The sequence below is a fragment of the Boleophthalmus pectinirostris genome, unplaced genomic scaffold, assembly GCF_026225935.1.
Source record: "Boleophthalmus pectinirostris isolate CB_2022bp ecotype Guang Dong unplaced genomic scaffold, ASM2622593v1 HiC_scaffold_19, whole genome shotgun sequence".
Classification (NCBI taxonomy): Eukaryota; Metazoa; Chordata; class Actinopteri; order Gobiiformes; family Gobiidae; genus Boleophthalmus; species Boleophthalmus pectinirostris.
The window spans coordinates 27,722,144-27,735,224 of NW_026571140.1; the positions used below are offsets into that span (position 1 = coordinate 27,722,144).

Genomic DNA, 13,081 nt, shown 5'->3' on the forward strand with positions numbered 1-13,081 from the left:
CAGAAAATGTGCGGGATGTGGGAAGCCTGACATAAAAGGCAGCCTATTTTTTTCTATGAATTCATGATAAGAGACAGAGCATAATTTGAAGTAGCTGACTCGGAGCGGAGCTGTTTGTTCGTGTAATTATTTGAAATATCTCCACTGTTGTGTATTCATAGGTTTTGGAGCCCGTCATATTATGCAAGGAGCTGCACAGAGGAGAAAGCTGAGTTGAGTTGAGAAGGCTGGAATCGTAGTAATCATGGATTTAAAAGACTATTACCTGTTGGGCACCTTGCTCGCCTGCATTTGGCTCGATCCCTCGATAGCCCAAGAACTGATCTACCCCATCAGAGAGGAGCTGCCAGAAAACGTGCTCATTGGAAACATACCAAAGGACCTAAACATTTCCCATACAAATGCTGCCACCGGAGCGAGTGCTAATCTCGTCTACCGGCTCGTCTCCAAAGCGGGAGATAACCCACTGGTGCGCGTCCTCAGCAGTACCGGGGAGATATTTACCACATCAAACCGAATAGACCGGGAGAAGTTGTGTCCCGGTCCGTCGTTTGAGGACAGCGAATGCTCCTTTGAAATTGAAGTGGTCATTCTGCCTAATGATTATTTCAGGCTGATTAAGATCAAAATAATAGTGAAAGACACGAACGATAATGCGCCCATGTTCCCGTCGCCTGTCATCAACATCTCCATCCCGGAGAACACGCTCATTAACAGCCGCTTTGCCATCCCCTCCGCCACTGACCCAGACACCGGCCCCAACAGCGTGCACAAATATGAGCTGATCAATGGGCAGAGCGCCTTCGGCTTAGACATAGTGGAAACGCCTGAGGGGGAGAAGTGGCCCCAGCTCATTGTGCAGCAGAATCTGGACAGAGAACAGAAGGATACTTATGTGATGAAAATCAAAGTAGAAGATGGTGGCAGCCCTCAGAAGTCCAGCACCGCAATACTACAAGTGACAGTGACAGATGTGAATGATAACAGGCCTGTTTTTAAAGAGAGTCAAATCGACGTGCACATCCCGGAGAACTCTGCCATTGGAACATCAGTAGTGCAACTCCAGGCGACAGATGCAGACATAGGACCCAATGCTGAGATCCGCTATGTTTTCGGGACCCAGGTGCCACCGGCCACAAAAAGACTATTCGCTTTAAACACCACCACCGGGCTGATAACAGTGCAGAGGCCTTTGGATAGAGAGGAGACTGCCATTCACAAGCTGTCAGTTTTAGCCAGTGACGGGAGCTCCAGTCCGGCTAGAGCTACTGTTTCCATTAACGTGACTGATGTAAATGACAATCCCCCCAATATAGACCTGAGATACATAATCAGCCCCATTAACGGAACTGTTTTCCTCTCTGAGAAGGATCCTATCAACACTAAGATAGCTCTGATCACTGTATCGGACAAAGATACTGACATAAATGGGAAGGTGATTTGTTTCATTGAGAAGGATGTGCCCTTTCATCTCAAAGCAGTCTATGACAACCAGTATCTTCTTGAGACATCTGCGCTCCTTGACTATGAAGGAACCAAGGAATATAACTTTAAAATAGTAGCGTCAGACTCTGGGAAACCAAGCTTGAATCAAACTGCTTTAGTGAGAGTGAGGCTGGAGGATGAGAATGACAATCCACCTATTTTTACCCAACCAGTCATTGAGCTGGCTGTCATGGAAAACAATAAGAGAGACTTGTTTCTGACGACTTTGAGTGCCACAGACGAGGACGCTGGTAAAAACGCAGAGATTGTTTATCAGCTGGGACCAAACGCTTCCTTTTTTGATTTGGATCGCAAAACAGGGGTCCTGACCGCATCCAGAGTTTTTGACAGAGAAGATCAGGACAGGTTTCTCTTCACAGTAACAGCTCGGGATAATGGCACGCCCCCATTGCAAACACAGGCAGCAGTCATTGTAACAGTGCTGGATGAAAATGACAACAATCCCAAATTCACACACAACCACTTTCAGTTCTTTGTATCAGAGAATCTCCCCAAATATAGCACTGTGGGGGTTATAACTGTCACCGATTCAGATGCAGGGGAAAACGCAGCAGTTTCGCTCTCAATACTGAATGACAATGAAAACTTTATATTGGATGCTTACTCTGGCGTGATCAAATCGAATGTCTCGTTTGACAGGGAGCAGCAAAGTTCTTACACTTTTGATGTCAGGGCGGTGGACAGTGGCAGACCCCCTTGCTCCTCAGCGGCCAAGGTGACTATCAATGTCATAGATGTGAATGACAATACCCCCATTGTTATCTATCCCCCTTCTAATACCTCCTTCAAGCTGGTGCCCCTGTCCTCTATCCCGGGATCTGTAGTGGCTGAAGTGTTTGCAGTAGATGGGGACACTGGAATGAACGCAGAGCTGAAATACACCATTGTAAGTGGCAACAGCAAGGGCTTGTTTCGAATTGACCCGATGACTGGCAATATTACACTAGAGGAGAAGCCAGCTGTGACAGACATAGGCTTACATAGATTAGTGGTCAACATAAGTGACCTGGGATATCCCAAATCTCTCCATACACTAGTGCTGGTGTTCCTTTATGTCAATGACACAGTGGGCAACTCTACGCTGATCTATGACCTCATCCGCCGCACCATGGAAACGCCGATTGACCGCAACATCGGTGAGAGCAGTGAAACTTACCAAAGTGGGGACTATTTAACCATAATGATAGCTTTTGTCACTGGCGCCTTGGTGGTGATTATCGTCATCTTTGTCACTGTGCTTCTACGCTGCCGCCACGCCTCCAGGTTCAAAGCAGCTCAGAGGAAAAAACAAGGGGCAGAGTGGATGTCGCCAAACACCGAAAACAAACAAAACAAAAAGAAGAAGCGAAAGAAAAGGAAATCGCCTAAAAGTTCACTTCTTAACTTTGTCACTATTGAAGGTAACAAACCGGATGACCCAGCGCACGAACCGATCAATGGCACCATCAGCCTGCCCACCGAAATGGAAGATCAGGGCATTGGACGCTTTGATTGGAATGCCACGCCCACCACCACCTTCAAACCCAGTAGTCCAGACCTGGCACGGCACTACAAGTCCGCCTCTCCGCAGTCGGCTTTTCACCTGAAGGCGGACACCCCAGTTTCGGTGAAAAAGCACCACGTGATACAGGAGCTCCCTTTGGATAACACCTTTGTGGGGGGCTGTGACACGCTGTCCAAGAGATCGTCCACGAGCTCGGACCACTTCAGTGCCTCGGAGTGCAGTTCCCAGGGAGGCTTCAAGACCAAGGGGGCGCCCATGCACACCAGACAGCAGGTAAAAGAGCACTTTTACTGGTCTATAAGTACTGCCTATAACTGCCCTGTCCCACAGTGCTAAAGTGCCAGTCTACTGTAGATTAGGAGCCTTTTCAGTTACTGTGAAATTATTAATTTAAAAAAAAAAAAAAAAAACACTGGACACTTCTGCAACTTTGGCTTGAACCACTTGTTTGAATGGACTCAGCAGTTACATATACAGTATAGTTCTGGGGAATGATTAGATTGATGTTTTGTCATTGCTATAGTTAAGCTACAATGGTGGTTAAAAATATTAGAACACTTGGTATAAATGATTAGTTTTCCCTCAATTAAAATGAAAAACATTCACATAACCCTATAAACAAATAAACCTAAAAGTTACCCCCACTTCACAGTCAGTGGTACACAAAAATTTTAATTGAATAGCAGAAAGGAAACACAAAAGCTAGTGAATTAGTGAAGAAAAATGTATATGCAGCTGTAGCCTATTAAAGCATGGACACAATAATAAAAATAAGCCTATTATAATGGCGTAAAACAGTCTCACAGCTACTATAATCAAGTTTGATCAACATTACAATGCACTCCTTAGAATAAGAGCATGTTATCAGGTCTGGCAAGTGTCCTAATAATTTTGGCCACCACTGTATGCATATTTCTACTCTTTTACTCTGCCTTATTTTGTCTATTCAGCACCCAGGTTAGCTCACTTGCTCTACTGTACAACACAACTTTAAAAATGTGACTCAATGTTGTCTGTGAAAGAAACATTTTTTCTGGCCTATCTACTCAGATTACTATCGCGCCATAGATAAACGCCGCCACACATAATCCCCCTTTATATAAAAGAAAATAGCCGACTTTTCACATCTCTCTCATGAAATGTATTCATGTTTTTGTTTGTTCCTTTCTTTTGGTGTGTATATTGTAATCACGAAAATAATAATACAGCAACCTTTTCAACAACAGCAGTCAATAATAATTAGTTGTGGTGTAGCGCTGTTATGAATGCCACTGTAGGCTTCATCCAGGCTTGAATTAAATGTCTCCTCTCTCTGTGCGCACACTAGCAAACCACGAGTGAAGCAACTTGATACACATCCAATTCAAAAAGGATTAGCCAATAATGAGCCTCAAATTTCAACGTAATCCATGCCTCTTTTTATCAAAGCCTTATTAATTTTTCTGCTAATAAAGCGCCCTCGACACCCCAGCACACACACATAGACACAAACGCTATAGTGGAGTGGAGAGACACAATGTTGTCAGTGCATAGGCTGGTAGTAATAGGAGGTGGTACTGAACCTGTAGGTGGCATTGTTGCGCTACAAGGCACGGTCTGGCACCAAGCCAAAGCTGCATTGGACTTATAAATGCAAGGGAGGAGAAGAAAGGAGTGAGGACTGTGTTGGTGTTCTTAGAGAAATAGTGGGGCCTAATGATGCAGGGGCTGTGGGGAGCGGGAAGTGTCTGGGGAGGGGGAAGACGGATAATGGCAGTTACAGATGTGAGTGATAAGACGTATCCGGGGAGGAGGTGGGGTTACAGGAGGTGTCGTTTTGGCGAATGCTGTTGCCACATAACATCTGGGTCACTGCTCTCAACATGTGTGATATCCAATTAATTATTATATTCAAAAATTCAATATCCGAGCAAGCTGAAAATGGTCAATAATTCTGTAATGTGTGAAAATTGCAGTTGTTATTCCTATGTGAGTGCTAATCAATAACAATGTAATACTCTTCTATACTCAAATAGAAATAGATACATGTTTATTATGTATTGCATCATTTTGAGTGCTTCATGCAATGCCAAGCGGATATACTGTACACAAAGCATAATAACAGTTCAAAACTAATCAAAAATTGCGTTATTATTGTTTAAGTTGCCTGCAATAATCTTATTCAAATGTATAAATATGAGTCAAAGCAGTTTTTAAAAAGTACTTGGAGACTGTTAAAATGGTTGAACATTTACAGAGATTTTATTACTGCTTATTTGAATTTAATTAAATTTAACTGAAGTGAGAAATGCAGCTTTTCGTTATTAGACATAAAAAAAATGTGATAAAAATTAATGGAATGTAGATGACCTTGATCTTAAAGAGTTTCATTACCTTTAGTTTTTAGAGGTATTTGATTCAAAATAATTTCACATATTTAAATAACTCATCTAAATTTGGGCATTTTTTGGCAATTTTTATCTTTGAATGTGTATATAAATGACTCCGTTTTCAATTGACTTTACATTGGAAAATTGTTATCCCGCTCTCTTTTTATTTCGCTATTTTGGACCTGGCTCCAAATTCGCTTAATAATAATAATAATAATAATAATCGCTTGCATTGTGAGCTTCATTTGACTAGAGTCGAACACTATGGGTGACGTCCCTTAGTCCACTTCTTTACACAGTCTATGATTTTTACCGAAGCAGTGCGCGTCTAGTCTTTTTTTAGACATGCTTTCTACAGTTATAAATCCACAGGGCTCGGTGCATTGGCACATGAAATATAGTCGTCACAAATGCAATTTCCACCCAAACCAGTGGTGCTTGTCTAAACAGCTCCATGTGGCCCGGGAGCCCCTGGGTGCTTGACCTTTGACCTGACGTGGTAGTAGCAGTCAAAGATGCAGTTGGTTCAGTGTCATTTGCCGGAGAGTGTGAGAGTGAGACAGCGGGTGAGAAGGTGCTGAAATGGGTGCAGTGTTAGCTTTAGCGGGTGGCGGGGTGGGGGTGTGTGTGTGTGTATGTGTGTGTGTGTGGGGTTTAGCAACACTTGCCGAGGACACCAGAAGATGACACCAGAGCCACAGCACGACGCCATTGATTCACTCAGTCACGCCTTTCCACATAAGATTTATTCAGATCAATAGTTGTGACAAATGGATCCAAGGTGTACACAAACAAAGCGCAGTGTTTTCTATGAAGAGTTATTGTTATGATCAAAAAACCTCCAAATACTTAAGCTTGTGCATTGGCTGTAACACTTAATATTACGCCAGGACAAATTACAAAAACAACAATTTTTATGCAACCCAGTGCCTTTATTTCGGCCAACTGAAGCGGCTAGACTGCTCAAATGAACACAGCGCTGGAACTAAATATTGTAGTCTGTAGTCTGTTGTATTCTTTTCTATTGTAGTCTCTTTAATAAGTATTTTATTTGGGTTTGCTCAAAGTTTGGCCAGTCCGAAATTGTAAAAAAAAAAAAAAATCCATGGTCATTATGAAATAGGGCAAGCAAAAATTTTAGTGCAACAGTGAAGAAATTAATAACTGAATGTCTGATCTCTCACAATCTTTTATTATAAATGAGTATCAAATGGTCATAATGTTATGGCTGATGAAAGCTTTAAATACTTTAAACAATTCACAAGTGATTACTTTAAAATGGACTGTAGCCTATTCCATATAGTAACTAAAATAATGTAAGTAGGGATGTAACAGTAACTGAAATATCGTGATATCGTATCGTCAAAGTTCTCACAATAATATCATGGACCATCACAATATATCAAATTACAAGTCTCTTTGCTTAAATTAAGAGTTATGGTGCAGCAATAGCTAAAAAAAGACAGAGGGGACTACATAGACCATGATCCTTTGCTCCATTTCAGTGCAGTTTAAGTCTTAGTTCTTTGGATTAAGTCTTGTCAAAGTAGTTTAAGAGGAAAAAGTATCATCTTAATAGTTTTGCTAGCCTCCACAAAATATCGCAATAAATATCGTACCGTGAGGTTCATACCGTGACAATATCGTATCATGAGACTTGGATATCGTTACACCCCTAAATGTAAGTAAAATGATTTGTCTAGGATCAGAATGAAACCGCTTTGTGCTGTCTGCGTCCACTTACATAATCATATAAGCGTTTTATTGGCCGTGAACCAGGAAGTAACGCTGTTGAACTGTGAGAAGCCTAGCTGTTGTTGCAGTGACATGCCGGAAAAAACTCAGTTCCAGCCTCAGAAAGATGTGAAACCCTCTAAGAAACTGGGGAATATATTTGGACTCCAGCAAACAGTCAAACATAACTATTATTTTTCAAGTTTTTAAGACATAAATCTGTTCAAAGCCTTTAAGATCAAGCATTGTCATTCCTCCTTCCTTATTTATTGCTTCCTATGTCTTTGATGTAATCCGCCCCCTGTATCTCAATATTACATTTACTCACTAACACACTGTATCTGGCAACTCAAAAGATCCTTATCAGCATTTCCTGTGATTAATTGCTATAAATTACCTGTTATTGATAGAGAAGCATTTTCCACTGTATTCACTAACAGAACAGTTCAGCTGAGGTTAACCCGTGGATATTGATTGTGGCTAAATGATTAGGTTTTCCTTATATTCACCAGATAGGAGAGATTTGGCATCAGTGTTATTGCTGCGTACTTTGATTTGTAGCGTTGTATTGACATGACAGGGCATCTCAATTTCACCGCCATCAATAGGAAGTCATCAAATGCTCCTCCGTATGTCACAAGCTGTCTGCATCCTGCCACTTCCATTGTATTGAAGGATTTGTCACGAGATTAGCTATGATATCTAAAAAAAGAAAAGGAAAATAATCTTTTGAGTGATCACGCTTAATATCCAAAAGTAATATCTCTGGTTTATCCAATCATATCCCCTGCAGAATTGCTTTGGAAAATGATAAGACTTCTAATATGAAGGTATTAATAATAGGCTTTGATATACCTGAGTTATTATACTGTATTGTTACTGTATAAAGCGGCGCAGGTGTAAAAATGATATTATGAGTCAGGTGCATCTTCAATCACTAGTACATTAGCAATTATATGGAATTTCAGTTCTACTCTCTGGTGACTGAACTCTGAAAATGGGGACCTGAAATAAGCAACACTGGTAAAAAACTTGCAGTCTTTATATCATAGTACGATAGTATATATTACCTTTTAGCAGGTGGATTGTAGACAGAATATTTAAGGAGGCACTGATACTGGTATTGAATTGCAGCACCACGATCCAGGAAAAACAGCTGGATTGAGCATTGGCTCCAAAATATCGGTTCTGCCAATATTCTATCCTATCCTTTTATTTACACAAAATTGTTCTGTAGTTATTTGAGAAAAATAACAGATACACTATAACAACACATTTGTCATACGATATTTTTAGTTTTTAGGAAAATAAAGACTATTTAAGTTTCTGCCCTAGTATCGGTCGATATCTGGTATCAACAGATACTTAAAGCTATAGTATCGTATTGGTAAAGCTGGGTCTGTGCATCCCTTATTCATTCAAATAGTACTTTTACTCTATTATCTCCTTAAAGTAGATGCAGTGACTACAGTTACTATCACAACTACAATGCGTTACTGCTACTGTTACCGCTACTGCTACCACTACTACTACTACTACTGCTACTACGAGTACTTATTAGTAGTGTTAGTAGAGCTTATTCCTGCTTCAACAAAATATGTCAGAGAAAACACTTTGGACACAACATCAATCACTTGTTATCAGCAATGAGCAATTAAATGGAAACAACATTAAAGGAAAGCTTAGGGGAGTAGCTGTTTAAAATTGACCTTCTTTTCAAAGCATCGAAAACCCATTTTAGTTCAGCTCTGTGCCATGTCAGCACGAATCAATACATAACAAAATAGAAAGAGCATTGATAATGACAGAAACACGGGGTTGACGCAGGGAAAATATAGGCCAGGGAATATGGCGTATCTTTAATAGTGTCATCATAAACTAATGCCTCGTAGAAATCGGCTTTGTAGGCACCCCAAACTTTGCTGATAGCTACAATCCCAGCCTCCTTTCTCTCCTCTCTCATGCTTCTTTTTTACTTAGTATTTACCCTCAAGGGACCTACATTAGTGTAAACAACGCCGAAGAGGGAAGGGGAGAAAAAAGCCATGAAAACACTGTCCTACTTTCAGACTGGCAACACAAGCGTCTAAGAAAAACCAAGTATAATCATCTCCGCTGTTTGTCGAGGCATCCTGAGTGAGACACAGATTTCAACACAGACCCAGTGGCGACGCAATATCCATGCACAGAATATCATAGGGAACATGGTCACATTACAAGCTTCCGATTTGTCTGATTATTTTCCGTTTGTGTGGTGGTTTATAGTGAGAGCTGCAAGATTAATCAAACTGAAATTGCAATTTGTAGACAACAAAATATTCTGGGTCCAAAGGGTGATATAAAATGCAATGATTTTTGACATAGTTTAGCTGGTATTTCTGTTTTCTCATTTTATTTGTCTAAACTTCTGTATTTCTTTCAAAATGTACATGAAGAACAGAATATTGACTTTGAAGTGCACTGCGTAACTTTTCCGGTGGAGGGTCCATCACCTGCTTCTCTCCATGGAGATATTGCCTAGAATGTTTCACAATATGGCATTACATTTATTTATCTCAGATGACACCACAGGGCCAAGTTACATGTCTGATCTGTTGAAAGGCGAGCCCACTCTCAGTAAGAATGCAACTTTTTAGATCAATAAAAACCCATGTTATTGAGTAAATGCAAGATGGATACGTTTAATGCCATACCGAGACATTCCAGACAAAACCATAACATCTCCACTGAGACTAGAAAAGCTACACAGTACACCTTTAAATACAAAAACTATATATATTTTAATTGCTATTACAACACACAGAATTAGACATTTTTAATCATCATGTTTTGCAAGCATCGTTAGATTCAGTAGATTTAAATGTATTCATCATTACAGAATTTTCTCCAGCAGCTACAGTAGATGCTCTAATTTGCAGTCTCTAAAACTTTAAAATGCAAAGTTCAGAATGTCAGTGGGTTTTTCTCTAATCTTGTCCTGCATGTTTCTATTAGCTATGGCCAGTCTTACCATAACTTAGAATAAATGCTGGTTTCTTATAAAAGGAAAAAAAATAAAATAAAAAAATCAAACAAACATATAGCTTGTTTACACTCTTGCAAAACTCATGATGAGAAGTTTTGCTTTGCTTTATAATGGTAATGCCAAAACACATAGAAAATGAGATCTAACTGGACAGGGAGAACACATGATAAAAATGCCCTAATTACGTAAGGTTATTAGCTTCATTTTTTACTCTGGCAGAAAAGATGCGGTGGCACAATGCAGAGCTGTTGTTTGTCCTTAGCTGTGCTCTGATCCCGTCCCTACAGCTCTGTGGAGGCTACAGTGTGCACAAGGCTAGCACAGGCACTTTCATTAAGTTTTCATTATTCAGCAGTAGTAGTTGTGCTACTAATACTCTTCTTGATTTAAACACATTAACACTGTGTTATACAATCAGACAATAAATATAAGCCCATAGTTTCTTTTATTCAAATTCAAACACTTAAAAGTAAAACATTTCCTGTACTGCTGTGACAATACTAGAATGTCAAACACAATACTGATTCCGATACCTCTTTATTTAGACTATAGAATGTAATTTTCAACATTAAATCATAGTACTTTGTTTTATTTTACCATGTGACCTTATATCTGTGCAATCCCTCACTCGTCCTCAGTAGTGTCCATGGGCGTATTCTAGTCTGTGTGCTGATGCAGCTCAAAGTCATTCTAAAGCCATTCAGGAAAGCTTAATTTCTGTAATGTGAATGTGTCTTTTTTAGTGTCAATATCTGCTCAAATGAGTATCTAGTTTTCAAAACTAGTTTTAGTATCGATTAGTATCTGATTTTCTAATTTGACAACCCTATTTTTACAAGACACATACGACAAGACACATTTAATTTGGAATCCGGAGCTCAGTCTGGTCTCACATATAATATAATTAAAGTTTAGTTTTAGTCACCTGTACTATTATTGCTTTCATTTTTAGAAATAGAGTTTTGGATTACACCAGTGTTTTTTTTTTTTTTTTTCAGTTTCAGTTCAGATTTACTATTTTAATCATAAGTTTTTTTACTCTGTGTGCAGCCTTTTTCTGGTCCTACTGAAATGTATTGTACAGTTCAGGTGTAATTTGATTTGAAAGCCTTTTGAACCAATTTTTCTGGATCGATAGCTACTCTAACCAAAGGGGAAAAAAGCTAAGATAAAACTACCATTCTGATCTAAAAGCCAGAGTACCTTTTACTTACATTTCATAGCTTCTAAGAGCCAAATTAAATCATCTTTTTACATGCATATGATGGTGCCCTTAGTGAGTAGTTTGAGGACCCACTTGTCGACTAAATAGATGGTCCAAGGTTGACATTTTCAGTCCAATTTTCAACTGTATTGCTTTACGTACTACATAGACACACTCGATTGCTATTTGTATTTACCTTCGCTCAATGCCAAACGTGTTATTAAGCCCATGACAATGACATTAGAATGCACCTGTCCTTCAGTGCAGCATACAGGATGTTTCCAGACTGTTTCCCAAATATCTCTATTGGCTCTACATTGAAAATTTAGGAGATAGATGGCACCAATATGTTTTTCTGAGCTGCCCCAGTCTCTGTGTACCCATGTGTCCCAGTTTGTCCTCAGTACATCAGATCTGTCTTTGTGAACTGAGAAATGAGTTACAATGGAAATAGAGCAGTGAGGTTAAAGAGGAGGTTGCATAATACAATCACGAAGCAAATGATTTCAGATCTCAGATACGGATGCACCAATCCGATACTGGTATCCAACATCGGTGCCAATACTGAAAAATGTTCTGGATCCGATTTCGCCTTCCAAACACTGGTTCAGTTGATATCCTGATTGGACATGTAAATTGATGTGATAAAATTAACTGGACATAATTGGCCCAGAGTCTCAAAGTTTGAACTTTTATTTATCCAAAGTTGTCTGAAAATACTTGAGAGATAAGTAACTGCTACCCAAGACATTTGGATCCATTTTGTCTTATTTTATTTTTGTTTGAAGGAAATAACTGCTGTTTTCTGTTCATGCTGTGGTATCGGCAGATTCTTAAAGTTATAGTATTGGAATCAGTATCGGAACTGAAAAAGCTGGAATGGTGCATCCCTAAATTCCCAAAACAAAAGTGAATTTGTCAACTTTACTCTACATTTGCAGGCCTTGTTATGGAATTTAAAATATCAGTTTCAGCAAATATTGGTTATTATCCAGAGCAGGAAGACCTATACTGGAAACTATTGTGAATACCGGTATTGTAAAACAAAAGGGAAAAAAAAGAAAAGAAAATATCCTTAATGGCGCATCCTTAGAAACAACACTGGTGCAGTCAGATCGTGGCTGTGGCTGTGTAATGAATGGGCGTTGCATGCAAACAAGAGTCAGTACAGACTATTGTAATTACGGAGCCGTAGGGGAGTCGTCCTTCTTGTGCAGGTTCATTTGCCACATTAATAAGAGGATTAGCTCGAGCACGTACACAGGCCGAGGATGCCAGCGCTGGAAGTTTGAGAAGATTAATGAACTATGACAATGTTGCACCTGAGGGGAGGAAGTCACCACAAGAGCTTCTGGGTGTATGTGCTGACACTGTGAAATTTGGCTCCAAGATAAAAAAAAAAAAAAAAAAAAAAGAAAGAAAAAAAGAACTTACTATGAAGCCTTGTTTGAAGGTGCTGTACCTGATTCTTAAAAATGTGAAAAACAAAACCAGTTCTATTATTCCTCTAGGCATTCTAAGCATTCTAATTAATCACAGTGATGAGTCTAAAAGCGCTTTTCACAACTTTCAGAGATCAGTGTCGAGCTTTACTATGGAATGCAAACAACAGCTAGCATGATAACACACACTTCCAGGTTATCAGACAATAAAATGCACTCTAATTAAATGGAAACAGCATGCAGCATACTTATGTTTACTTCAAAAGCTGCTTATACAATACATTTGTACTGGGGCAA

The 13,081-nt window shown here is 39.6% G+C and overlaps 1 protein-coding gene across 2 annotated transcripts in view; it reads left to right on the forward strand.

Moving 5' to 3' along the window:
• The first annotated feature begins 244 nt into the window (after positions 1-244).
• LOC110172956 (protocadherin-9) overlaps positions 245-13,081 on the forward strand; it is a 337,830-nt gene continuing 324,993 nt past the window's right edge. For both annotated transcript variants that reach the window (XM_055154638.1, XM_055154639.1), the window contains exon 1: positions 245-3,283. In XM_055154638.1, coding sequence (XP_055010613.1) covers positions 245-3,283 — 3,039 coding nt within the window. The remainder of the gene's footprint in view (positions 3,284-13,081) is intronic.